The following is a 27721-nucleotide window of genomic DNA, read 5'->3' as shown; positions in this document are numbered from 1 at the left end:
GCCTACACTTCCCATTCCCAGCGCACCGGCGCAGCTGGTGTAATTGAATGGGGACGCACACGTCCCCATAATGCGGCTGGGCGGCATGCCGCCCCTATTTTTTGACGCCCTAGGCCCGGGCCTATGTGGCCTTGCCACAAATCCGGGCCTGACACTGATGCTTTTCATGATAAGAATGGGGAATGTGACAAAAATCTCTGACTAAACAAAGAGCAGAAAGTTAACTGCTGAACCTCAAACTGGGTGATCTTAGTACAGGTCCCAGGCTCTTTAATTGTAAGGCGCTGTGGAATGCGTTTGCGCTATGTAAATATGTATAGGAAAAATATGTTTATAATAATTTGTGTGTGAAAAAGATTTTAATATTTTGATGATCTGTCTCTTCACTTGATAAGCTAAGTAGTGTTTCATTAGAGTTAGCTTTTAGTCTATCTAAAGCCGCTTAGTCGATACAAACAACCTGGGCAGTGCCAGTAGTTGACATGGCGGACGGACAGCTGGCAGCGGAAGTGATGAAATCTCGATAGGGGCAGTTCTACGGGAAGCTGCGGTGCTGTTGGCGGTAGTGAGCATTAGCGTGTTAGCTGCAGTTGTGTTTCAGTCGCATTTCTTGCAGCGGGAATGGAGACACATGGAGCCGGCGGGGATAGGCCCGCGGACGAGAAAGACAATAAGCAGGAGGAAGGCGGGGCTGCCGGGGGTTCGAGTCTTGGGGCTACAGGTGACCGTAGCGGAACAGGTGAGTGCAACGGAATGGCGGTAACTTGGGTGGAGGCGGCCCCGGGGGGCTTCCAACACCAGCGACATGCTCAGTATCACTTCTTGGTATATTCCTTATTATGGCAGCAATCTTGTACCCCAGCCCCCAACTTTACCGCACAACTTGTATCACTGGCCGGCGTAGTGGGATGCTGGGAGTTGTAGTGCAACAAGTAAAGCGTTTATCGTACTTATACCAATGTTTCTTCTCTGAGACACCGTCTGTAATACTACTACTTTGTATCAGTGATGGGCAGCCTGGAAACCCCCGAAATGATGCTGTGCTACAGCCCCTGTTACTTTGGCTGGAGGGAGTTGTAGTTCACTGCATTTATAGTTCTATTGGTTGTGAATCCCTTCTCTATATTTGACATACAACGTTACAAACCCCAAATACTCATCAGATCACTCCCTGCTTCAGTCTCTGAATATTCTAATTGTTAAGGACACATTCTGTTTATGGCAAGGAGGGCACCCAACTAGTGTCACCCCTCACCCACTAATCTTTCTCACATCTTCCTTCGAAGGGAATTCTATGGGCAAAGGGGAATTAAAGGGGACCCTTTGCCAAAAAAAAATTCCAGATCCTATTTTATCACATTAGTCAAACAAAATGAACTTTACTTACACTCTATAACATATTTGAATCTTGTTTCCTATATTTTGGGAATTCATAATTATAACAAGCAGGCAGGATATATTTTGTGGGCACTGTTATTTCAAGCCTTGCATCATCTCAGAATCTTGTTTGTGCACCAGAATGGGGGACCCGAAGTCCAACCCCATGTCCTGGCTACACAATTAAACGGTTAAGAGAACGGGGGGGGGGGGGGGGGGAGGAATGTGGGGAGAGCAGTGACATCTAGTTAGTGCTGAATGGAAAGTGAAAGTAATAGGCCATATTTGATTGACAGCTGAAATTTGTAAATGCGTTTACAACAGCTATGAATAATAAAAAAAAAAGAATTTGCATTTGTTTTAATTTGAGGCCCAAACTAGCAATCCACTATTTTGAATTCGGCCGACTTGTTTTCCCTCCCCGCTCCTAATTTGTATATGCAAATTAGGATTTGGATTCTGTTCAGCCATTCAGAAGGGCTCTGCCGAATCCTGCTGAAAAAGCAAGAGTCTTTGCCGAATCCTGGATTCGGTGCATCCCTAAACCAAACAAATCTACAATCTAATATATTGGCTTGCGACTGCTGTGCCTTCTATATGCCCTGTACTACGTCCCCAATGCGGGCTTGCTGTGTGAGCCAAATGTGCTTTGACCCAGAAGAAAAGTATAACTGATGCCAGAACCTGGGACGTGAGATAAGCAGTGCAGGGTGCTTTGTGTAATGGATAATGCTACACAATTTTCCCATTTTTTTTCTTATTTGCTTAAAATTGGCATTAGAACACCCATAATCTCTTCCCTTTTGGAATATCTCATGAGAACAGCAGTGCAGCGGCCTATCCTGCAATTCTGCCTGAAATGTTACCATTCTGATGGGTAGTACCGTGGCGCAGTTGCAGTGCTTGGGTCCTAAAGTTCGGTTCTAGCCAGGGCACTATCTGCAGCGGGTCTGGTACCCACGGGTTACCTGCAAAAAAAGCAGGCACCCTGCGGAATGCAGGGAGGATTTTCAGGTGCAGGTATAGATGCGGGTCGGGTTGTGGGTCTCGTCTAAATTTCTTACCTTATGTAATATTGTCTATATTTTCCTCCTTTTAAAGTTTTAATAAACTTGTTTCTGTCCCTGCCCACTTGTGATGACGTCACTTTGTTCGCAGCACCATCACTCCCTGTTTGATGGTGGTCGGCGGGTTGCGGGTCGGTTGCGTATAAGGCAGTTGCCTGGGTTTTCTCTGGTTTATTGGCACACTCCAAACACGCAGATTATTATTATGTGCGTGTTTGTGAAAGATTATAGATTTTAATTTCTGCTGGAGCAGGGAGTGATGTGAATGATGTATAATCACTTTAAAGTGCAGTGGAATACACAGCCTCTATCTTTATAAAGAAAATAAATGATGTTTGGACAGTGCAATATCAGCAGGACACTGTACTTTCTGTATGCAATATCATGAGTCACGTTCCAAATCACAGAGTTCTAACCTCATGTCACAATGGCAGCACGCCTGCTCTTGATAGGAAATAGAGGGAGGTGCCGGAGAATAGAAAAGTGCACCAAAACTACTTGCGGGAGTAGTAATTCCACTTTACTGTGCGTATAGTGCTGTGAGGGGCTGAAACATTGATTGAAAGTGAACCTGCGCTCTAAAGGCAAATCTAGTATTTTTGTAGTTTAAACAGCTTTTTTAACCTGGTGCCTATATGGGCTTTATGGGGGAGGGGTTACCAGGTCACTGAATGGATTTGCAAAAGTAATGTGAAGTGTAACCATGGCAACGCAAGCAATATAAGGAAATTAGCAGGGAAAGGAAATCCACCTCTGAAGATGCTGACCTCGGCGAAACGCGTCGGGTGTGACATCACTTCCGGTCTCAGCAGTGAGTGGATGTACAGGTGGAACACACGGGAGAGGTAGATAACTGGTCCCGGTGCATTCTGCATAACAGGTCCCGGGGCATTCTGGGTAACCGGTTCCATACCTGTGCATATCAGATGCACCATACTCAAGGTATTGATCTCACCTTTGATTTATATATAGGCTGGTTTATTTTTTCCATTCACTTCAATTAGTTCCCCTTTTCCTACACGTCTGTCCTGGTTGCTGTAAACAGAATAAGCAAATCCAATTGAATTTGTATTCCATTCCTACTGCTGAATCTCTGCTTTACCTACAGCTTTGTTACAATGGTACATTGATATCGGCTTGGGCATCTACTGATTGTGCTGAAACGAAGCAGCCGTCAGGCTGTCATTGTGCAATTGCCAGTTGTAGCGTAAGTGTAGCGGCCTATGACTCACTTTCCGTGTATTTCCGTTGTTTAAATGCAGACACCAGTTTTCGGTCTGAATGTTTTCACGCAGTTATGCATTATTTGTATGGGTAGTGCTTTTATACTTTATGACACCTGTAAACTGAAAACAGCCTCTTCATAAATGCAGAAATAATTCGGTTTCACTTGTAAAATGTGCCCTGCTCAGTAGGACTAACGTTGTATACTCCAGGTCTAATGTATTGGTCGCCTAACATGCTATTTTCACTTGCATGCAACTTTGGATTTTTGACTTTTTGCATTTTTTTACAAAAAGGTATAGGCCTGATTGACTTCTGTGCCGTACAGGTTTGGGACCTGTTATCCAGAATGCTCTGGACCTGGGGTTTTCCGTATAATGGATCTTTCCGTAATTTGGATCTTCATTCCTTATGTCTGTTATAACATGAAATAAACCCAATAGGCTGGTTTTGCTTCCAATAAGAATTAATTATATTTTAGGTTCAAAGTACTGTTTTATTATTACAGAGAAAAGGGAAATCATTTTTAAAAATCTGGGTTATTTGATTATAATGGAGTCCTGCGCAGAACCAATCTCTAAGACCCGAACCCACAGCCTGCAACCCAAACCTCAACCCGCATATTTACACACTTTGATCCGCTACCCTAAACTCCTCACATTTGTGCAGTACAGGTATGGGACCTGTTATCCATTATGTTTGGGACCTGGGGCTTTCCAGATAACAGATCTTTCCATAATTTGGATCTTCATACCCAAGTCTACTATAAAATCATGTAAACATTAAACCCAATAGACTGGTCTTGCTTCCAATAAGGATTAATTATATCTTAGTTGGGATCAAGTACAAGCTACTGTTTTTGTTTTTACAGAGAAAAAAAGGAAATTATTTGTAAAAATTTGGATTATCTGGATAAAATGGAGTCTATGGGAGACTGCCTTTCTGTAAATCTGAGTAACGGATTCCCTACAAGGAACTGTTTTATTATTACAGATAAAATGGAAATTATTTGTTTAAAATGGAGTCCATTGGAGATTGCCTTCCTGTAATTTGGAGCTTTCTGGATAACAGGTTTCCGGATAACAGATCAACGCCTGTACTTTGATCACCCTTTTAAGTATCCCAGGCCCATAATGATTAAGGGTGAAAACGAGCCACCATTGACTTGACTGTGTCAAATACGCTTGCATGAGTGCTTTCATTTGAAACAGGCTAGAAGTTTCCCCATGTTACATACCCTAGGGAAATCATTGTTGTTCTCTGGCCTTCCTTGTCAATAGCCAGATCAAATAATATCACATTTTTTGGCTTGCTAGTCGTTTGGCCAGATGTCGGCACATGTGTTGTAAACCCACATTCGCTGTGTCTACGTACAGACAGCAGAGATGAGGAGGGAGAAGAATAGAGTCCCTCTTTTTACTCAGAGTTAAGTTTTGTGTTTTTGTGTAAGCCATTTGGCCAGTGGTCCTTAGCTGGACACTAGTCCATTCACAACACAAGTGTACAACACTTCTGTATCAGGCACTGGCCTCTAGCCTGTGTCAATTACTGGTTAATATTACACACTGAAAAATGTCTTTGTTTCACCTATTAGTATTTTCTAGAATGGCCAATTCTAAGCAAGTTTCCAATTGGTCGTCATTTTTTATAGGTTTTAAATTATTTGCCACTGACCCCATTTAAAGGGGTGGTTCACCTTTAAGTTAACTTTAAAGGGCATGTAAAGACAAAAAAATCCAATTTTTACTTGAAAAAGAAACCTATCTCCAATATACTTTAATTAAAAAATGTGTACTGTTTTTTATAAGAAACCTGACTGTATGCAGTGAAATTCTCCCTTCATTTACTGCTGTGGATAGGAATTGTCAGACGGTCCCTAACTGCTCTGCGGGGGGAACCCCCGCTTACTTCCCAGCCATGCAAAACTCAAGCAGTTTTGTATGGTTCCCTGTTTTGATAATTTATGACGATCCCTAAGCAGCCCAAACCACACTGAGCAAGACAGTCTTGGTCTTGCAAAGATGTTTAACAAAGTTACAAGATGGTGACACCCTGCGACCAACTTTGAAAGCATAAATCAATTGTTTGATTAGTCTTGTGGTGCAGTATGTTCGTGTTTATGTTTAGTATATAAAATACAGCATTTCTAGCCTTATTCTATTTTAGACTTTACTTCCCCTTTAAGTATGTTATAGAATGGCTAATTCTAAGCAACTTTTCAATTGGCCTTCATTATTATTATTTATTTAGTTTTCTAATTATTTGACTTTTTTTTTTGACTTTCCAGCTTTCAAATGGGGGTCACTGACCCCATCTAAATATCTAATGTTCTGTAAGGCTAGATGTGTATTGTTATCGCTACTTTTTATTACTCATCTTTCTAGTCAGGCTTCTCCTATTCACATTCCAGTCTCTTATTCAAATCAATGCATGGTTGCTAGGGTAATTAAGACCCTAGCAACCAGACTGCTGAAATTGTAAATTGAAGAGCTGCTGAATAAAAAGCTAAATAACTCAAAACCCACAAATAATAAAAAATGAAAACCGAATGCAAATTGTCTCAGAATATCACTCTCTACATCATACTAAAAGTAAATTCAAAGGTGAACAACCCCATTTAAAGGGGTGGTTCACCTTTAAGTTAACTTTAAAGGGCATGTAAAGACAAAAAAATCCAATTTTTACTTGAAAAAGAAACCTATCTCCAATATACTTTAATTAAAAAATGTGTACTGTTTTTTATAAGAAACCTGACTGTATGCAGTGAAATTCTCCCTTCATTTACTGCTGTGGATAGGAATTGTCAGACGGTCCCTAACTGCTCTGCGGGGGGAACCCCCGCTTACTTCCCAGCCATGCAAAACTCAAGCAGTTTTGTATGGTTCCCTGTTTTGATAATTTATGACGATCCCTAAGCAGCCCAAACCACACTGAGCAAGACAGTCTTGGTCTTGCAAAGATGTTTAACAAAGTTACAAGATGGTGACACCCTGCGACCAACTTTGAAAGCATAAATCAATTGTTTGATTAGTCTTGTGGTGCAGTATGTTCGTGTTTATGTTTAGTATATAAAATACAGCATTTCTAGCCTTATTCTATTTTAGACTTTACTTCCCCTTTAAGTATGTTATAGAATGGCTAATTCTAAGCAACTTTTCAATTGGCCTTCATTATTATTATTTATTTAGTTTTCTAATTATTTGACTTTTTTTTTTGACTTTCCAGCTTTCAAATGGGGGTCACTGACCCCATCTAAATATCTAATGTTCTGTAAGGCTAGATGTGTATTGTTATCGCTACTTTTTATTACTCATCTTTCTAGTCAGGCTTCTCCTATTCACATTCCAGTCTCTTATTCAAATCAATGCATGGTTGCTAGGGTAATTAAGACCCTAGCAACCAGACTGCTGAAATTGTAAATTGAAGAGCTGCTGAATAAAAAGCTAAATAACTCAAAACCCACAAATAATAAAAAATGAAAACCGAATGCAAATTGTCTCAGAATATCACTCTCTACATCATACTAAAAGTAAATTCAAAGGTGAACAACCCCTTTAAACAACAAATGCTCTGTAAGGCTGCAAATGCATTACTTTTTATTACTTATCTTTCTATTCAGACCCTTTCCTATTCATATTCCAGTTTTATTCAAATCTATGCATGGTTGCTAGGGTAATTTGGATCTTAGCAACCAGACTGCTGAAATGGCAAACTAAAGGGCTTCTGAATAAAAAGCTAAATAACTCAAAAAACACAAATAAAAACCAATTGCAAATTAGCTCAGAATATCACTCTCAACGTTATACTAAAGGTTAATTTAAAGGTGAACAACCCCTATAACTGCTGATTCATATGCTTTGGCTTTATGGTCAGCTTAAAGTAGACATATAGGATAAATGAAAACCCACATAATTCTGTAGGCAATTATGAGTAATATATGATGTTGCTTTTACATGTTGCTAAAAATTTATATTTAGCCCCTTTATTAGAGCTCCCTATAGATGATCACTGGTCCCTGTTTCAAATGAGGGGTGGGTGTGTCCTAACTGTCCCTGACAGAAGCACAGTAGGAGGGGGACAGCCAATCACAGCACTCAGTCACACAAGCAAAGACAGGCTTCAGTTCCCTATCAGATCCTGCTAGCTGCTGATTGGTTCAGTGAGATGAGAGCCGCCGGCTCTCCTGCACAGCCCGAGAATTCAGGGAGCAGGAAGTTGAAGGGAGCCACTAGCAGGGTTTTTGCAGAAATATTCAATAAATCTGCCTGAAACACGACTTTTTTAAGCACAATTCTTCTATATTTAATTGAGTATAACGCACTGGTACGTTCTCATTTTTTACACAAAATGTCTCCTTCAGTTATTTAGGTGGATGGTAATATAAGAGAAACTTATTATTTTTACACATCATTATTCTGTTTAATTTTGTTGAGTTGCTGTATAGTCATATCTCTTCTTTGTCTTCTTACTAGGGATGCACCGAATCCACTATTTTCGATTGCCCGAACACCCAAAACCTTCGCGAAAGTCTAGTCCAAATACTGAACCTGAATCCTAATTTGCATATGCAAATTAGGGGTGGAAACGGGAAAACATTTTTTAATTCCTTGTTTTGTGACAAAAAGTCACGCCATTTCCCTCCTGTCCCTAATTTGCATATGCAAATTAGGATTCGGTTTGGCTGGGCAGAAGGATTCGGCCGAATCCGAATGCTGCTGAAAAAGGCTGAATCCTGGATTCGGTGCATCCCTACTCCTTACCTTTTGAAATCTTTTATTTGTGTTATTGTGCCATTTAAGCAGTTCATCTTTCTGGAGATGGTATTTAGACATAACTCGTTTGCTATAAGATCAGACTAAAGGGCTTCAACAGGCTGTTGCTTTAAATCTATTTACTTTCCGACTTAGGATCAGACCTCATCACCAAATCATTTCTTTATAGAGAGACTCACCACATGAATGAGTAGGCTCAAGCTCTTCCCCGAGCCTTCAGCATAAGAGAGCCGACATCACCGTATTGTTTGTAGGGTAGGCACTCAAAGAGCAGTCTTCCAGGCAGTTGTAGTTAAAAGGTCTTTATTGAAGTACCAGTATGGATTACAGCCTTACGCGTTTTGTGTGTTCCAACACTTAATCATAGGCTTAGGTTCAGACCTAACAAAATAGCCAGCTGAGAGTTATATCATACATATGTGGTACAGGTATGGGATCCATTATCCAGAAAGCTCCAAATTACAGGAAGACCATCTTCCATAGACTCCATTTTATCCAAATTATCCAAATTTTTAAAAATGATTTCCTTTTTCTCTGTAATAATAAAACAGTACCTTGTACTTGATCCAAACGAATGAATCCTTATTGGAAGCAAAACCAGCCTAATGGGTTTATTTACATGATTACATTATTCTCTAGTAGATGGAAGGTATGAAGATCCAAATTATGGAAAGATCTGTTAAACACCAGGTCCCGAGCATTCTGGATAACAGGTCCCATACATGTACAACCAGAGGTGTGTGTGTGCATTCTGGATAACAGGTCCCATACATGTACAACCGTGTGTGTGTTTAATATCCACTAGGGAAATTGTCCAATTAACAGCGATTGATCTGTGTTTTTACCAGTCCTAGAATATATTGAATAACAGACTGGGAAATAGGGTAGGGCTTGGCCAGGTAAGTTATAGAAAATAACAGTAAAATCTAGCCTCCCCAGCCTGTTTCCTTTATACTGAATTAATCGAGTTGGCGTTTGGCTGTTGACCATGATGTACATGTATTTTCCCAGTTACATAATTATGCAATACTCAATATGACCAAACCTATACTGTCGTTCCTCCTAATTAGTAATATTGGCTAATTAAGCCCTACCTATTGCTGATTCAGCACAAAGTCATGTAATCTCCAGCAACAAACATTGGGAATAGAATGGTTCATAGACAAGAGCTCCTCATTTCTGCCCTGTTTGAGTTGCGTCACTCAACTGTGAATGGAAACCTCTAGGAGCAACAACACTTGTGTTGTGAAGTTATAGGCCATGCAGTTGCAGTTTATTTGGAACTCCAAAGGTGATAAAGATCTGAATGCCCAACTATAATAAAAATAATTTATCCAAAAGTGCAGAGTATACTGTACATACTTCATTGATTTTTGGAGTGAGATATTGACCATGCATGTGTAAGGAAATCTTACCTGGCGTCCCAAGATGGCAGCGTCTTCCATGTGGTCCCTCCTGGTTGCAGCTCAGTGACATGCCGGCGTAGAATTGGTCGCCGGCGCCGAAGCGTTAGCGTCAGAATGGACGCCAGCCTCAAACGCATGTGTGAGGACACCAGCGTCATGACGTCACTGCGTCTAATTTTGGCGCCAAAGGAGGCCTATAAAAGACGCTGAGACACTGCTCACATTGCCCTACAATAGGTTCTTCATTGTGAGTTCCTGGGTGCGCTTCAACTGTTATTGTCTTGACCTTTGTGTATTGATCCTTGCCTGTTCCTGTTTACCGAACCCTTGCTGCCTGAACCGACCATATTGCCTGGACTTGACCACTCTCTTTCTAAAACCTTGCCTGTACCTCTATCTCTTGGACTGGTGCTTCCTCCTTGGTCTGCTATTCCTGTCTGAGCCTTCGGGCCCCTTATAGTATGTTATTGGTGCATGTTTAATAATCTGTGATTTTACCTGAAGTAATACAAGTGTGGGACCTGGTGTTTTCCAGATAATGGTTCTTTAATAACTTGGATCTACATACTCTAAATCTACTAAAAAATCATTTAAAGGAACAGTAAAACCAAAAAATTAAAGTGTTTAAAATAATGAAAATATTATATAGTGTTGCCCTGCACTGGTAAAACTGATCTGTTGGCTTCAGAAACACTACTATAGTTCATATAAACAAGCTGCTGTGTAGCAATGGCGGAAATTGAAAAAAGTCTATATGGCACAGGTTAAATAGTGGATAACAGAACACCATTATGTTCTACAGAGCTTATCTGCTGGGCAACACTGCATTATAATTTTATTACTTTCTAAAACACTTTTTTTTTTTTTTTTTCATTTTTGATGTTACTGTTCAACCCTTTAAGAATAAAACCCGTACCTCCCCCCGGGGAAATGCCACATACTTTATACTTACCCCTTGGCGCAGATTCTGGCATCGGAGTTCCATGCAGCTATCTTCCGGGTCTTCAGCAAGCTGAGTGGGAGATCGGCAATTTTCATGAGTTTCGGCGCATGCGCAGTTGATGCAAACCGGCAAAATGTTTTTTTGTTTTTTTTCTTAAAGGGCTGAATTCTCCTTTGAATATGAAATACACCCAGTAGGCTGGTTTTGCTTCCATTAATTATATCTTAGTTTGGATCAAGTACAAGCTACTGTTTTATTATTACAGAGAAAAAAGGAAATCATTTTAAAAAAATTGGGATGATTTGGATAGAATAGAGTCAAGCTTTCTGGATAACGGGTTTCCCGATAACGGATCCCATGCCTGTATGTGCAAAGGCTTCCATACACAGGCTGATGTGCTTTGCTCATTGCTACACAAGGCATGGCCACCTTTCTGTTTCATATTTGTAGCCTCTTCCTATAATGGGGTTTTGTCAGGTCCACGTATCAGGCTGGAATGTGCTTGGCCAATACAGGACATTTGTTTCACGTGGATTGCTACTTTCCAGTTGTTTGGAAAGTTCCTGTATCTAAAAAAAGATCCTCTGCAGTGGTTTAGCCTCGGAGAATGATTAAAGCACCCATTACAAAGAAATGACTGGTCACCTTTGTTACATGGAAACCTGATTCACCATTAGAACTTGTTTTTGGAACACATGCCTATGTTTTGTTTGGCTTTCTACCAGTGCCTCTTAATCACACTGTTCAAAATTCTTTAGCGTATTGGACAATATCCATCTAGGTGGTACCTTAGTGTTTTGCATTTTCAACCCAAAACACCACCTTGTTGCCAGCAGAATTGCTCATATTTATTAAATCTGTGTGTTTATTTTTCTCCATTGTCCCCATTAATTATTAGACCTACAAAAGCAATGAGTTTCAGGTACACGTCTGTGGTCTTGGAGACTAGTGAGAGATACCTAAACATGCAGACGGGAAGGTGACTCATACCAGGAAGCTGAGAAAATAAGTGTTTAGACTTACCCTTTGTATTGGTGCCTGTTTGGTAGTAAATAAGGACGTGCAATAACGTTGGATTTTCATTATTTTTTTTCCCCCTAAAAATCACATTTACATATAAACAATGGGGATGGTTTCAATGTTTTAGTTTTATAGGGCTGCTGTATGTCTAGCTTGGTACAGATTCCTTAAAGTGATACTAAAAACTTTTTAAAATCTGAATGTACATTAAAAGTTACTACCTATAGGTCATGTTTTTGCGGAGAGCTTTATTTTTGTAAGTTATTGTTACTTGAAGTTCCTAAACCTGACTGTTTTGCCAACCTGACTTTCCCATCTCAGCCTGTCAGTTAAAGGACCAGTAACAATTTTTTTTTAAAGTTCTTTAGTCTACAACGAAAAAAAACACAAAGACAAATTAAACTTTGAAAACGTTGAAATTTCTTTATTAAGAAATAACTTACTGAAACTCTGCTTGTGCTCCTCTTCAGAAAAGGCGTCAGTGTGACAATCCATTGTGCGGCGCTCGATTTCTCCTCCCTGGCTCTCTCCTATAAGGAAGGCATGGAGGAGAAATCGAGCACCACCCAATGGATCACTTTTTCTGAAGAGGAGGAGTTTCGGTAAGTTATTTCTTAATAAAGACTTGGCCATTTCAAAGTTTCATTTGCCTGTGTTTTTTTTCGTTGTATACTAACGAATCTTTTTTTTAAAAAAAATTTGATGTCATTTTAAAGTTTCTAATGCTCAGTACTCCTGCTGCACAAATTTAGCAGCCCCCTCATAGGTGATCACAGGGAGTCACATAGGTAATGTAAACGCATTGGGCAAATACTTTATGGCAAAATTGTAAGAAGCATGCAAAGTCAATTTTATGGTAGATGTAAAGAAAGGTTAAATTTCTGGTGTGAGTATCTCTTTAATGTTCCAAGACATTAAAGGGGGTTTCACTTTTAAATTAACTTAACTGCCCCTAAGAATTACCAACGTATTAAACAAGTATTGGCAGTGTCCATAATATTTCGCGATAGCTTTATAAAACGATACTATTTCCAAATAATATTCTTTTATGTTAAATTCCATTTTTATACATCGATTTCAAGGGGTTATTCATCTTTAAATTTACTGTTAGTATAATGTAGAAAGTGATATCCTGAGACAATTTGCAATTGGTTTTCATTTTTTAGTATTTGTGGTTTTTGAGTTGTTTTTTATTCAGCAGCTCATCAGTTTGCAGTTTCAGCAATCTGGTTGCTAGTGTCCAAATTACCCTAGCAACATACATTGCTTTGAATAAGAGATTGTAATATGAATAGGAGAGGTCCTGAATGCATAATAAAAAAAAAAAAAATAGCAATAAAAATTAATTTGTAGCCTTAGAGTATTTGTTTAGATGCGGTCCGTATTTGAAAGCTGGACAGAGGCAGAAAAAGAAGGCAAATAATTCAAAAACTATTAAAAAAAAAAAAAAAAATTAAGGCCTAATGAAAATTGCTTAGAATTAGCCATTCAACAACATATTAAAAGTTAAGTAGAGTTGAACCACCCCTTTACAATTCTTTAATGGAAGCCACCTATTTCAATTGAACTACACTTTTGTTTTCCCAAAAAGTCTTCAGTAGAAATCCTCTTAAAACAGATTTCATGTATGATTTAGTACTTGAGGTAGAAACCGAGCCGGGACCAGGGGTAGCCAGCAGAGGCACTTACCTAGGGTCTATAGTTTTGGGGCAGGTCACAATTCCAAAAATGTTTATTTGGTATTTATAGATGTTTTATCTCTGGGTGTAGTGAAGAAATACATTGGGGGGGGGGTAGAGTGGGGTTCCCTACAACCACAGGACAGGGCCCTGCTTTCTTTTGTCTATAATGGTGTTACCTCTCCTGTCTTGAGATCTGTCTGGTGGATGTTTTCTAGAGCCAAAATAGGGGCATTCGTTCATTTATTTTAAGCTAGTTAGCTAGGATCCACCGATATAGGCCAAATAGGGTACTAGTGGGTTTAAAATGCAATTTTTAAAAAATGTTTTTTATCCTCTTCCACCTTGATCTTGAGTTTCGCGCTTTAAGCTGTAAACTTGTCAATAAATTGCATGTGGGACCTGTTGGGCTAGCTGTGGGTTTTGTGATTTTGGGCTAAGGACATGAGCAGTGGCGTAACTAGATATTACTGGGCCCTACAACAAATTATTTTTCAGGTCTAGAGCAGTGATCCCCAACCAGTGACTTGTGAGCAACATGTTGCTCCCCAACCCCTTGGATGTTGCTCCCAGTGGCCTCAAAGCAGGAGCTTATTTTTGAATTCCAGGCTTGGAGGCAAGTTTTGGTTACATAAAAACCAGATCTACTGCCAAACATAACCTCCTGTAGGCTGCCAGTCCTCATAGGGGCCACAAATAGCACTTATTTTGCACCTCCAGAAACATTATTTATGCTTCTATTGCTCCCCAACTCTCTCTACATTTGAATGTGGCTCATGGGTAAAAAAAGGTTGGGGATTTCTGGTCTAGAGGTTGACCTGGTTTACAAATAATTATTGAAATTGTATATGTATTACGGCCTCATGGGGCCCCTATACCTCCTGGGGCCCCAGCTGCACGAGCCTCCGATGCACGTTTGGGCAGGTGATGGGACACACTTCAAGCATGGCCACTTCACACACCAACCAATCTCTCTTGGCAATTCATTTCTGTCTGGATTGGGATTGGTTTTAGAAGTTAGGGACAGTTATGGGTTTAAAATGTCTGAACCACACAAAACACTTCTGTGTAAAAGTGTGGTTTATCGAATGTAACTTTAAATGAACTTGTATAATTTAATTGTCCTAGAACCAATGGCTCAGTATCGTATAACTGTGTCATGTTCAGTGTAGCACTCTGGTCCAGTCCAACATACTGGTGGTTTCTTTGTTTTCTAATGGAAGAACCCTAGAGTGTGATTGTGAGAGTAAAATTAGACTGTAAGCTTCCATGGGGAAGAGAACAAGTGTGAATAATTGGATGTTGTGTAAAGTGTCACTTCATAAGTGGCTGTTAGATTATACAGCTCAACCTGGTAACTGATAGAAGTGAAAAAGGGGTTCTTTGTGTGGTTGTTAGGTGTGTGGATCTGACTGAGAATTGTACAGTTTCTGTTTATCAGAAATAATGTAACACACTTGCCACACTGTGTGTGTGTGTGTAGCTGTCGTCATGCATTATTTTGAGTGGGAGTATTGTGGTCAATAAATATTGCAGCAGAAAAGAGAAGTTATTCTTGTTTTCTCATAACACGTCTCTAAGGTGTTGTCTTTGCTATGGAGCTTTCCATTATTGACCTGATCAGCTAGCCATGCTCCCAAATGATGTTGAGCAAGTCCCCAAATCAGGCCACACCCCTTTAGGGCAAACAGAGGCCAGACCATTGCAACTTAGCCAGTAGCACTCTCATAGAGACTGGGGGGAGAATAAAGAAAGGAAAATAATTAGTGATGCATCAAATCCACTATTTGGTATTCTTGATACATTGTAGACTTGGGAATCACACACCAGAAGCAGGATAACTGCAAATCAAAGGGATACAGTCATGGGGAAACAATTTTTTTCACAATGAATCAGTTAATAGTGCTGCTCCAGCAGAATTCTGCACTGAAATCCATTTCTCAAAAGAGCAAACAGATTTTTTTATATTTTTGAAATCTGACATGGGTTTAGACATATTGTCAATTTCCCAGCTGCCACAAGTCGTGACTTGTGCTCTGATAAACTTCAATCACTCTTTAATGCTGTACTGCAAGTTAGTGATATCACCTCCCTCCCTTTTCCCCCCAGCAGCCAACCAAAAAAACAATGAGAAGGTAACCAGATAGCAGCTCCCTAACACAAGATAACGGCTGCCTGGTAGATCTAAGAACAACACTCAATAGTAAAAACCCATGTCTCACTGAGACACATTCAATTACATTGAGAAGGAAAAACAGCAGCCTGCCAGAAAGCATTTCTCTCCTAAAGTGCAGGCACAAGTCACATGACCAGGGGCAGCTGGGAAATTGACAAAATGTCTAGCCCCATGTCAGATTTCAAAATCGAATATAAAAAAAATCTGTTTGCTCTTTTGAGAAATGGATTTCAGTGCAGAATTGTGCTGGAGTAGCACTATTAACTGATGTGTTTTGAAAAAAAATGTTTTCTGATGACAGGATCCCTTTAAGCATTTATTGTCTCTCCACACAACATGTTTCGGGCACTTAAGGCCCTTTTTAAAGTGTGTTATTTGGTATTCGGCTAAATACCTGAATCCTTCGTGAAAGATCCGGCTGAATACTGAAGAGAGTCCAAATTTTCATTTGCATATGCAAATTAAGGGCGGGAAAGGAAACCGTGGAAACATTTTTTACTTCCTTGTTTTGTGAGGAAAAGTCACACAATTTACCCTCCCGTGCATCCCTGAAAATAAGCTAAATTTAGCAAATACAAAAGCAAAATGGAAAAAGCTACAACAAATTAAGTCAAGCAGCCTGTCTTTAGTTTTAATGGAAACTGCCTGTCGCAAGTTGTGGAGGCAACTGACAGGCTTCTGTTGCTTCTTTACTGGTTCATTCGTACACCCCCCCTGCCATGAGCCAAAAAGTGGCCATATACAAAAGGATAAAAGCTGCTCCTCTTAATGCCCTTCCCTATAAGGGAATTATTGGGCTGGGAAGAAAATCCACTTGGCCATGGACTTTATTGATCTTGGTTGGAATTTCTATTTGCCAGAGTGCTGAGCAATTGATCAGCCCACCATACATATTTTTGATAGGGTAACTATTGGGGAAAATGAAAATTTAATACAAGCTTCAGCATACTGAAATAAGAAATTTTCTAAATACAATCAATTTATTCTGCATTGTTTCTGAAATAATAAAGTTTCTGAGGAGAAACAGATGCTGAGAGAGGGATAGTGAAGATAAACTTGATTATTTCAGAAACAATGCAGAATATTTAATTGATTGTATTTAGAAAGTTTCCTATTTCAATATGATGAAGCTTATATTAATTGTTTAGTATTTGGGTGGACACCTCTTTCCAGTACTGTGTGTCACTGCTGGGAAGGACTGGTCCAAAAGAACGTTGCACAGATTGCTTTATCCTGACCTATTGCTTCATGATTTACAATGAAAAGTAAAATTAGCATGCTAATGTGAGCAGTTGTACAGTAACCCAATCTTGCATTGCATTGATTGTTCTTTTTGGTTCCCACAGTTGAATCTACAGAACAGATCCTAGAAACCGGAGAGCTTCTGCTAAATGGGTGAGTGTTTTAAATGATTGGTGCCACTCTTCCTTAAAGGGGACCTGTTACCCAACAAAAATTATTCAAAACCCTATTTTATCACATACAGTCAAGAAAAATGAACTTTAATTACACTGTATACATTATTTGAATCGTGTTTCCTTCAGTCTGGGAATTCATAATTACAGCAAGCAGGTGGGAGCCATTTTGTGGACCCTGTTAAGGCAAGCCTTGCATCATCTCAGAATCTTGTTTGTGCACCAGAATGGGCGATCCAATGTCCATCCCCATGCCCTGGTTACACAATTAAATGGTGGAGAGAACTGGGGAATGCGTGGAGAGCAGTGACATTTAGGAAGTGCTAAATGGAAAGTGAAAGTAATTGTCTGCCCCGCCTCTATGCCCAAGGCATAGAGGAAGGGCAGACATTTGATTGACAGCTGAGATTTTTAAATGAGCTTACAACAGCTATGAATGCTTTAATAAAAATTAGAAATTGGATTTCATGTTTAATTTGAAAAGGACTTTTTTTTATACAGCTTTTTGTGTCGGGGTGATAGGTCCACTTTAAAGAAGAAAAGGCTAAAATTAAGTAAGCCTTAGAAAAAAGGTCTATGTAAATACACCAGTAAACCCTCAAAGTAATGCAGCTCTGAGTCCTCTGTCAAAAGAAACACAGCATTTCTTTCCTTCTACTGTGTACACATGGGCTTCTGTATCAGACTTCCTGTTTTCTGCATAATCCTCCAGGGCTTGGGCTTGAGCTTGAGCATGCTCAGTTTGCTCCTCCCCTACCTGCTGTAGTCGGAGCAGGGAGAGACTCAGGCAGGAAGTGATGTTACACCAAGCTAATATGGCAGCTGTTATCCTAAACAAACAGAGAGAGAGCTTCCAGAGCGGTTTACTCTGTAAAGCATTCTACAAAATAAATGTAGCATTCTAGCTTGTACTGTTGTGGTTAATCTATTGGCAATAAACTGCCTCGGTAGCTTTCCTTTTCCTTTAACCACCTGGCCTGCATACTGGTGCTTCGTGCCCTCTTGCCTGCTCTCTCAAGTGTTCACTGCAGCTCCCTTGCCTGGGTACAGGACAATCCCTGGTGCTGGTTTGGCTCATTGCAAAGCAAACAGTCCAAGTTTGCCCAGTGATCATAAATGAACTCTTGTGATTGCACCCGTGGAAGGGGCATACCATCAAACTTTGTGCACCCACATGCCTACTCTTCTTTATTAGCGTTGTACTAGTTTTTGTTGCTCAACCAGATACAACAGACTTATTAGACACCCTATATATTCTGTTGAAAGTAGTATAGTAGACCAGCCATTGATATGGAAGTCTTTGCTGTAGAATATTTTAAGACTGGATGTAACTAGACTACGATGTACTGATGTTGTTTTATTCTCTACTCCACTTATCAGGTTCATCTCTGACCGGCTGCAAAACAACCCTGATGTAGCCTGTGCAACCTCTCTATTCCCTGGCTTATCCCAACAGACTGACCCATCTATAAAGCGGCTTAGTGAGTGTCTAAGGAAAATAGGCGATGAGCTGGATGCAAACATAGAGCTACAGAGGTATTGCCTGCTTGAATCTTGCCTCATACATACACGTTATCTTTTCAGTGTTCCATATATGCTTTCTGTAAGACTGGATCCGGACTGTTGCCTAGGACTTTCTAGATGATAGATTGTATGCTGGGTGTTATTCAATCCTTACCATGTGTTCACAGAAAAATCTAACTATCTTATTTTATGACTGTGTAGTGTCTTTTTAGTTAGGGGATGCACTGTGTGACATTAGTCTAACAGAGCAACAAATGTTGCAGTAGCAGGCGCACACTCTTGCTGTGCACTAATCACCCCCCAACATTGTTCAGTGCTATTAAGTGACAGTTGGGGCAGCACGTTTTTATCCTTGGGTTCATGGTATTATTGCAATGCCACCACACAGCCTAACACAGCAAATATTTAAAGGGATATTGTGATAAGAAAAAAAAAAAGATTTGTTCAAAACACATCAGCTCCAGCAGATGTCTGCACTGAAATACGTTTTTCAAAAGAAATTTTTTTTTTAACATTTAATTTTGAAACGACAGGGAGCTAGACATATTGTCTCTTTCCCAGGTGCCCTCAAGTCATGTGACTTGTGCTCTGATAAACTTCAGTCACTCTTTACTGCTACGTTGTAAGTTAATATCACCCCTCCCTTCCCCTCATCCCCCCCATCAGCAGAACAATGGAAAGGTAACCAGATAACAACTCCCTAACACAAGATGACAGCTGCCTGATAGATCTAAGAACAGCACTCCATAGTAAAATCCAGGTCCCACTGCGACACATTCACAGGTCCCACTGCGACACATTCAGTTACATTGAGTAGGTGAATCGAAAGTCTGCCAGAAAGTAAAGTGTTGGCTCTTTCTGAAAGCACATGAACAGGCAAAATGACCTGAGATAGCTGCCTGCACACCAATATTACAACAACAAAAATAAAATACACTTGCTGGTTCAGTACTGAAATTTTATATTGTAGAGTGAATTATTTGCAGTGTAAACATTGTAACCTGCACAAGTATTACATTCTCATAATGTAAATTTTAAAAGATGAATAACTGGAATAACCAGTTCAGATTTACTACAGGGTCTAGAAAACCACAGCAGCCCAGAAGTATTTCTCTCATTAAACTGCTGGATAAATAAGAATGTTCATCCATTCTGTCTGAAAACCTTTTTCTAGATCTTTCTAATTGCTCATCTATTTATTGATTGTAGTTAATATTCATTGCTTGCATTTTATATTTACTATAAATTGACCGTTTATTTTTTATCTCCTCCATCTATGTAGGAGAATTGATAGTGTACCCTGCACATCACCCAAGCAGGTATTTTTTCGTGTGGCCAAGGAGCTGTTTGCAGATGGGATCTTTAACTGGGGAAGAGTTGTTACCCTGTTCTACTTTGCCTGGAAACTTGTTGTAAAGGTAAATCATGGCACTGTTTGCAGTCTACTATGGTTTGATTTTAAATCATTGAATCATTTTACAATATGTTAATCTTTGTGCTTTGTTTCTAGGCTCTTTGCACAAACGTTCCTGAGATGATACGCACCATTATTGACTGGACCATGGATTACCTGCGGCAGTATGTTGTCCAGTGGATACGGGATCAAGGAGGCTGGGTGAGTATGGGTTTTTAAATTACAGGTAGGAAGCTGTTGTACACAGAAAATTTTACTAAGGGGTGTTGGAGAAAATTTTAATTTTTCACCCTTAAAGGGATACTGTTAATAGTATCTCTCCAGCAGAATTGTGCACTGAAATACATTTCTCAAAAAGCAAACAGATTTTATTATATTTAATTTTGAAATCTGACATGGGGCTAGACCTATTGTCAGTTTCCCAGTTGTCCCCAGGCATGTGACTTGTGCTTTGATAAACTTTAGTCACTCTTATCTGCTGTGCTGCAAATTGGATTGATATAATCCCCTCTCTTCTCTCTCCAGCAGCCTAAAAGAACAATGGGAAGGTAACCAGATAACGGCTCCCTAACACAAGATAATAGCTGCCTGGTAGATCAGAACAGCATTCAATAGTAAAATCCAGGTCCCACTGCGACACATTCGGTTACATTGAGTAGGAGAAACAGCCTGCCAGAAAGCAGTACCATCCTAAAGTGCTAGCACTTTCTGAAAGCACATGTCCAGGCAAAATGACCTGATATGCACCTACACACCAATATTACAACTAAAAAAATACACTTGCTGGTTCTGGAATGAAATTTTATATTGTAGAGTGAATTATTTGCAGTGTAAACAGTGTAATTTAGAAATAAAACATCATAAAAATCATGACAGGAATCCCTTTAAGGACAATGAAACCTAGCGTCAACGGGGGTGCAGATTTTTCTAAACATTTCCCATTGACTCTCATTGCTTGTCTCTTATCCCATGCCAGTGGTCTTCTGCTGTTAAAAAATGCACTAGTAGTTTATAGTAGGGCTGCACCATCTTCCCTTATTTACCCAAGAACCTTCTGTACCGAAGTCTGCCTTTCAGATTTGGCAATTGCACAGTACAGAACTCAACCGGTCTGCACTGTGCATGTGTCAAATCTGAAGAGCTGCAGGGAATGCATGGAAAGCTAGGGGAAGATGGTGGTGGCCCTCCCTGCTGAAATCTATCACACGCCACTGTTTGTTTTCACAGGAGTGTTGGCCAAGGGTAAAAGGTAAGGGATTACAGTCACTAACATAATGCATCTCCCAAGTGACTCCAGCTTTTCTGCATTCTTTATTTATTTTTTTGGAAAAAAAAAAGATTTATGAATAACCTCTTCTTTTCATCCCTCTTTTATAGGAAGGCATGCTGTCCTACTTTGGCACCCCTACTTGGCAAACCATTTGTGTGTTCTTAGCTGGTGTCTTCACTGCCTCTTTTGTCATCTGGAGGATGTCTTAATATATTCTGATAGATGCAGCGTTTTTATACCGGAAGTACATGGCAAATTGGGATTCACCTCTGTGCTGACAAACTGGTGCTTCCATTTAACATGCTCCAAGAGAACATTACTGCAGCGCCCTGGGGCTAAGAACTTCAGACATCCTTTAATTCGGGGATCATGTTTGATTTTTTTTTTTTTCCTGTGCCTTTTTTTTTTTTTTTTTTTAATTGACTTTTTAAACTGATGTTTGATCTAATACTTGAACTTCTCCTCTGCCCAACCTTGTGGGGCGAAAACCATAGAATGTGCATGGGTGACAGAGGAATGCAGAGCTGTGTATTGGTGCACACCTGCTTGCAGATGAGTATTAGATGTCAGCTAGGAAGTAAGAGGAATGTCCATTTTTGCATAATTTGCACCCTGAAGTTTCCAATTTCCGTTATTTACAGAGTGAAAAGGCTTCTCTCAGGGCTGGGAAAACCACATTGTGTGTTAATCACGAGCACAAACGGCACTTTTCAGGGGTGGTCTTTGGACATTTTTCATATTTCAATCAATTGGTCTTGGAGCTCACTGAGGAAATGTTTGCTTTTAGGAGCCCTCTTTATGCCTGTGATTGCTTTGCATTAATCGAGTTCCCTGAGAGTAGTTCACTCAACGAGATATTAGGCAGTTTGGATTTATTGATGCTCTTAACATAAAATTTATATAGAAGATTTTAGTAGAAGTCTGAACCTGAGATGTTTAACTACAACTATCTACATCCTCGGACAGCAAAAACAAGTTACTGCTTTATATGTAGTTATCTGCTTTTTTTTTTTAGTCACACATTTGCCTTCCCGGTTCAATAGAACGTGAATACCTCATACCAGTTTGCTGTTGGCAGTTTTAGGCTCAGCACCAGTGATTATTTTACCTTGCATTTGCTGTACAGTACATTTGTGTGTCAACCTAGGATTTCACTTGGCCTTGAGGGTCTCTTTCTATACCAGTCAGACCCACAGGGCACAATGAGATGAATTAAGGCATAAAAATGCACAGCAAAGCTGAAATGTCTAGTGGTACAGATGAGTGTCCGTTTGTGTGTCCGACAGTTAGATGGCAAACTTGGGTGATGTACTTTTTATAGCAGAACAATGAAAAAAATGCTCAATCTGGTTCTGTTCACTATCTACATGTATATGTGAACACCGCTGCAAAAAGCACTCTATATTTATATATAACGCCTTGCTATTTGGTGCAGATTTCAAACATGCGGTTAATTCTACAACACTTTGAATTAAACTGCTCACCCGGATTTCACGATGACCCGGGTGTAAAAACCCCGGTCCTGTTCTTGGGTTTACAGATGCTTCAAACCGTGTGTAAGGGTAGTATAATAGAAGGCACTTACCATATAAAACGAGTGGTTCGGGTGCATCGCCCTGAACCCGTACCTGAGGGTGAATCACAAGCAGAAGAAACAATCGATGAGCACTCCGTGTTCACTCATAGGTTAAAAGAATGAACTTTTATTTCAGCTTGTTAAAAACATCACTTTCCTGACGCCTTTGGTATCAACGATATGTAACAACTACGTAACGTTGATACGAAACATTACGCATCAGGAAAGCTGAAACAAAAGTTCATTACTTTTAACGTACGAGTAAACACGGAGTGCTCGTCGATTGGTACTTTTTATAGCTCCAGGGAATTTGGAAGTGAACCACATCCAAATACGGTTATTGTCCATCCAGGAATAACATGCACGTGCACTGTGATTTAATTTCTGCCACAATACTATAATGGCAGCAAAGAGTAGCCAGATCCAACATACTTAAGGGTTTTTCAATTCATGACACTTTTCAGCATAAAAACTTAAGACCGGTAGATGGATCATTTTAAAAACCAGGAAAGCGGTAGTCATTGTGGGTACCAGATTGTTAGGCACCCCCCAGCGACACTGATCACTTGCCAGTTCACTAGTTTTCTTAAGGGCAAACTGCCATCGCCTTAACTGGGTATTGTGTAACAAATTGAACCCCCCCCCCTTTGAAACTCAGGCTTTCCTTGTGCTTTGAAAACTCCTCTTGCTTTCAACTAAGGGAAGAACAGACTTCAAAGTTATTGTAACTCATTAATAAACGGTATCTATGGAAATGCACCAACAAGCATTTAGACCTTTAAAACTGTAAAGGCTATATTATCTATAAACTGTTATGTCCAAACCTGTTGACAAATATTTAAAGGGGAAGTTTAGTTATTACTGCTTGAGTGGTGTATTCCGAGAAACTTTGCAATGGCTCTTAATTTTTTTTGAATTGTGGGCCTGGTTATTATGCAGCTCACCAGCCTAACTTTCAACGTATGCTCTGGTTGCTAGGGTCAGTGATTGTAAGACTAGACTTTTTTTTATCCTTTATATTCTATCACAGTTTCCTGCTATTACAGTCCAGTTTCCCTTGTAACCAGATTGCAATTTAAATTCCATACTGGAAAACTGCAGAAATTTCAGATTTAGAAACCTCAATATTTAAAAAAAAAAAAAAAAATTGCCTAAGATTAACACTGTCAACCTCATTGTAAATGTCAATTTTACCTTTTCGTTGAAACCCCACTTTTTTTTAAAGAATACTTTGATTATTGACAAATAACTAGGCTGTGAAAGTCCATGCCCTAAAGCAGTTAAAGTACTGCTTCTACCTTGACTCTAGCACCCTACTTGGGATTTAGGGATACAGGTATGGGATCCATTATCCAGAAAGCTCCACATTACAGGAAGACCATCTTCCATTAATCCAGATTTTAAAAAAATTTCCCTTTACTCTGTAATAAAAAAACAGTACCTTATAATTGATCCCAACTAAGATATAATTAATCCTTATTGGAAGCAAAACCAGTCTATTGGATTTATTTAATGTTTACGTGATTTTCTAGTAGACGTAAGGTATGATGATCCAAATTACAGAAAGATCCCTTATCCAGACAAACCCAGGTCCCGAGCATTCTGGATAACCGGTCCCATACCTGTACTGCATCCCAGATTAGAGGCGATTTTTACGTTTGTGTTATTTTTAACTTAATATTTGCTAGTGATAGTTTAACTTATTTTTTTTTTCTTTTAAGGGAAACTCCGATATCCTTTTGTTTATGTCTTTAAATCTGTAAGCTCTAGGGGCAAAGCAGGGATAAAGGACTTCAGAAATATATTGTGAAAATGAGATTTAGGACAGTAGTCTATGAAAAAAAACATGTTCTGGATTAATTTACTGTGATGCAGAGTTGAGAATTGCCCCAGGTTTTCTAAACTCATCTTTATAGAATGCATTTTTGATATGGCTCTAGTGTAGCCCTTAGAGCTTACGCCGCTTACAATGTGCATTATTACAAGTGTTTTTATTTTGGGGGGTATTGTATATGTATTAAAGCTAGCACCTGTGAAAGGGGGCATTGCCTAATGCTTCACACTGAGCACAAGTGATGATCATTTCCCTTACAAAAAAAAAAAAACTCTGAACATAAGAATTTGATGGGCGTTTCAGTGCAATGATAGACTTACTGGGGAAATACTTGATACCACTATACCTCAGCTACAAAACTCTGCAGCTTTTTCTTCTAAAATGTTCCGACAAAGAGTAGTTTTGTATTCATATCTCGCTCTTCAGGATCTCTTGTTAGGAATGTGGTATGTTAAATGCAGCATTTACCTTTTTTTTTTATGTACTTTTAGACCGATAAACTTGGAATTAGACAATCGTTCATTGACCACTTTATATGTCCCTAGACAGAGGGTATTTTTTTCTAAAGCCGCATAATTTACTATAAAACCCAATGGTTTATAGGATCTGTTCCTTGTATGGTAGAAAAACAAAATTGATATCCTTGGCAAAAATATGTTGTATGGCCTTTCTTTTGGCTTAAAGGGGTGGTTCACCTTTAACGTAAACTTTTAGTATGATATAGAATGACCAGTTCTAAACAACTTTTCAATTGGTCTTCATTATTATTATTACTTTTTTTTATAGTTAAAGCTGCTGAATAAAAAGCTAAATAACTCGGAACCCTTAAATAATAAAAAATGAAAACCACTCTACATCATACTAAAAGTTATCTCAAAGATGAACAACCCCTTTAAAGCGGAGTACACTTTTAAATATGGCCAGGCAGTTTTTATTTTTTTTAAATCTGTCTGCCTGTCTGTGGGTCCAAATGACTGTACTAGTTGCTACGTTTAGCTTGCTAGAAGTAGGCATCATAGTTACCTTTAGAAGGCTATGGTGCACAAGGCATTTGGATGTAATAATTATAGGTATGGGAATTGTCAGTGAGAGTAGACCTGCAGCCAATGATGGAAGCTGTAATGGCCTAATGTGCCATAGATTCAAGTAGAAGCTCTGCTCGCACACCCTGGCCTACGTGTTGATTGCCTGGTGCACGGTGATGGAGGGATCGGCACCCTCCTACTGGAAGTAGATACTGGAATCACTGGCACTCGAAAGGCAGGGACAAGCCCTTGCATATTTATTAGCAGAAAATGCAATGTTTCAGGATTAGACCACTTTAACAAGCATGCTTGATAAAGGGGTCTAACCCTGAAACGTTGCATTTTCTGATAAATACGCAAGGGCTTGCACCTGCCTTTCGAGTGCCAGTGATTCCAGTATCTGTGTCATAGCTCATAGACTGCTGGCCATACAGAGCACAGTGAACTTTTTTTTTTAATAGCCTCTGTTAAAGGACATGTAAACCCTCCTTACGAAAATTTATAGTGAACCGCCTCTTTGAAATCTTTAGAGAACTGCCACTCTAGTTGTTAAAAGGTTACCTAATATTATGGCTGCAGCATCCCCTTAATCACTTAGAATTCCTTCTCCTCCTCCAACCCACTCAGTCCCCTCCTTAAGGAATTTGCTTTGGCTGTTGACTTATGAGCATGCTCAGTTCTTCTCAGATTACTAAACATACCCTCCAGTCTAACAGCCAATGAAGAGATAGCATTACTGGTTCCCATAGAAACTTGCTGTCTGATCCTATTTCTTTCTCATAACCACCTCTCCTGAGCTTAACCATTATAGTGCTGAACCACAGCAGAACTTTTTGTTTATTGTGTCTGTGTAACCCTGTATTCTGCTTTGCATTAACTTTATAGCATACATGTCCTGTTTACTGATGAAAATGGCCGCCAGTTGAAAGCTGCTATTTAGGAAAATGTGATGGCGCTGGCAAATGGAGGGGGTATATGCAGTACAAATACCATTGTAGGAAAATGTAGGTTTTACATGTCCTTTAATATCTCTCATTACGTCTTGGGTTGCTCTAGTTATTAGTTTGGCTGAATAATGCACAGACAACTGAGGCGGAGATTGAAGATATACCTTTTCTTCTAGAGGCTGTGTAACCATTGAGGTATATTAAATATTCAGACTCATACTTTGTACCTATGGAGCTGGCACTCCAATGACCTATCAACTCAGTGAGAGTCAATCGGTGTCTAACAGTTGGGTGTTTTTGACTTATGCTGGTTAAAAGACCCCAGTGTGCCATAGTCTTTATGTTTTTTTTCTTCCTACAAGAGTATTCATTTCCTTGACTTGCAATTGAGGATTATCAAGCCTGTTTCTAACTCTTACCTCTGTCTCTCACCATAGAGAGATCTCCTCTGTGTAACTGGTGCTTTGTGCTTAAATCATTGCATTGACACTGCAAAGTGTTGGGTGTGTTCTATGCAAATCTAACAGTTTATATTCAGTAACTGTATTACATTTTGGATGGTGAAGCCAAGATTTTTTTTTTTAATGTGTAATCCAACTGAAATAAAAAAGCTCTTGGTACCAACACAGTTGATGTCTCCTTGTGTGGAATTTGTTGCAAGATCTTCCACTAGGTGTCGCTGTAGTCTTTGTTCTACAGGTATGGGACCTGTTATCCAGATTGCTTGGGACCTGGGGGGTTCCAGTTAATGCATCTTTACTTAATTTGTATCTCCATACCTTAAGTATAAGTCTATTAAAAAATCATTTAAACATTAATAAAGCCCAATAGGATTGTGTTGCCTTCAATAAGAATTAATTATATCTTAAGGTCAAGAACAAAGAAACTTTTATTATTTGAGAAAAAGGAAATCGTTTTTATTATTTGATTACAATCGAGTCTAGGGGAGATAGCTTTCCCTTAATTCGAAGCTTTCTGGATAACGAATACTTTCCACTCCATTTTTGCCAAAAACTACGGAAAGTCACTATATTGTTGCATAATGGTGCCTT

General features: G+C 39.4%; 1 protein-coding gene across 1 annotated transcript; it reads left to right on the top strand.

The window, feature by feature from the left end:
• Positions 1–519: 519 nt before the first annotated feature.
• Positions 520–27297, top strand: bax.L (BCL2-associated X protein L homeolog). The gene is made up of 6 exons (XM_018226356.2): positions 520–739; positions 17011–17059; positions 18460–18615; positions 19886–20021; positions 20114–20218; positions 21395–27297. The coding sequence occupies exons 1-6, from the start codon at positions 622–624 to the stop codon at positions 21494–21496; spliced, it is 666 nt and encodes a 221-aa protein (XP_018081845.1). The 5' UTR covers positions 520–621; the 3' UTR covers positions 21497–27297.
• Positions 27298–27721: the final 424 nt, after the last annotated feature.

Source organism: Xenopus laevis, chromosome 7L, assembly GCF_017654675.1.
Source record: "Xenopus laevis strain J_2021 chromosome 7L, Xenopus_laevis_v10.1, whole genome shotgun sequence".
Taxonomy (NCBI): domain Eukaryota; kingdom Metazoa; phylum Chordata; class Amphibia; order Anura; family Pipidae; genus Xenopus; species Xenopus laevis.
This window is presented reverse-complemented; position numbering and strand designations above follow the sequence as displayed.

What these genes read in the sequence shown, in the direction of transcription:
- bax.L (XM_018226356.2), top strand. Translation starts at nt 622, where the DNA reads ATGGAGACACATGGAGCCGGCGGGGATAGGCCCGCGGACGAGAAAGAC. An exon ending in AGGTGACCGTAGCGGAACAG is followed by an intron (nt 740 to 17,010) that starts GTGAGTGCAACG and finishes TGGTTCCCACAG; the next exon opens with TTGAATCTACAGAACAGATC. An exon ending in GCAAACATAGAGCTACAGAG is followed by an intron (nt 18,616 to 19,885) that starts GTATTGCCTGCT and finishes CCATCTATGTAG; the next exon opens with GAGAATTGATAGTGTACCCT.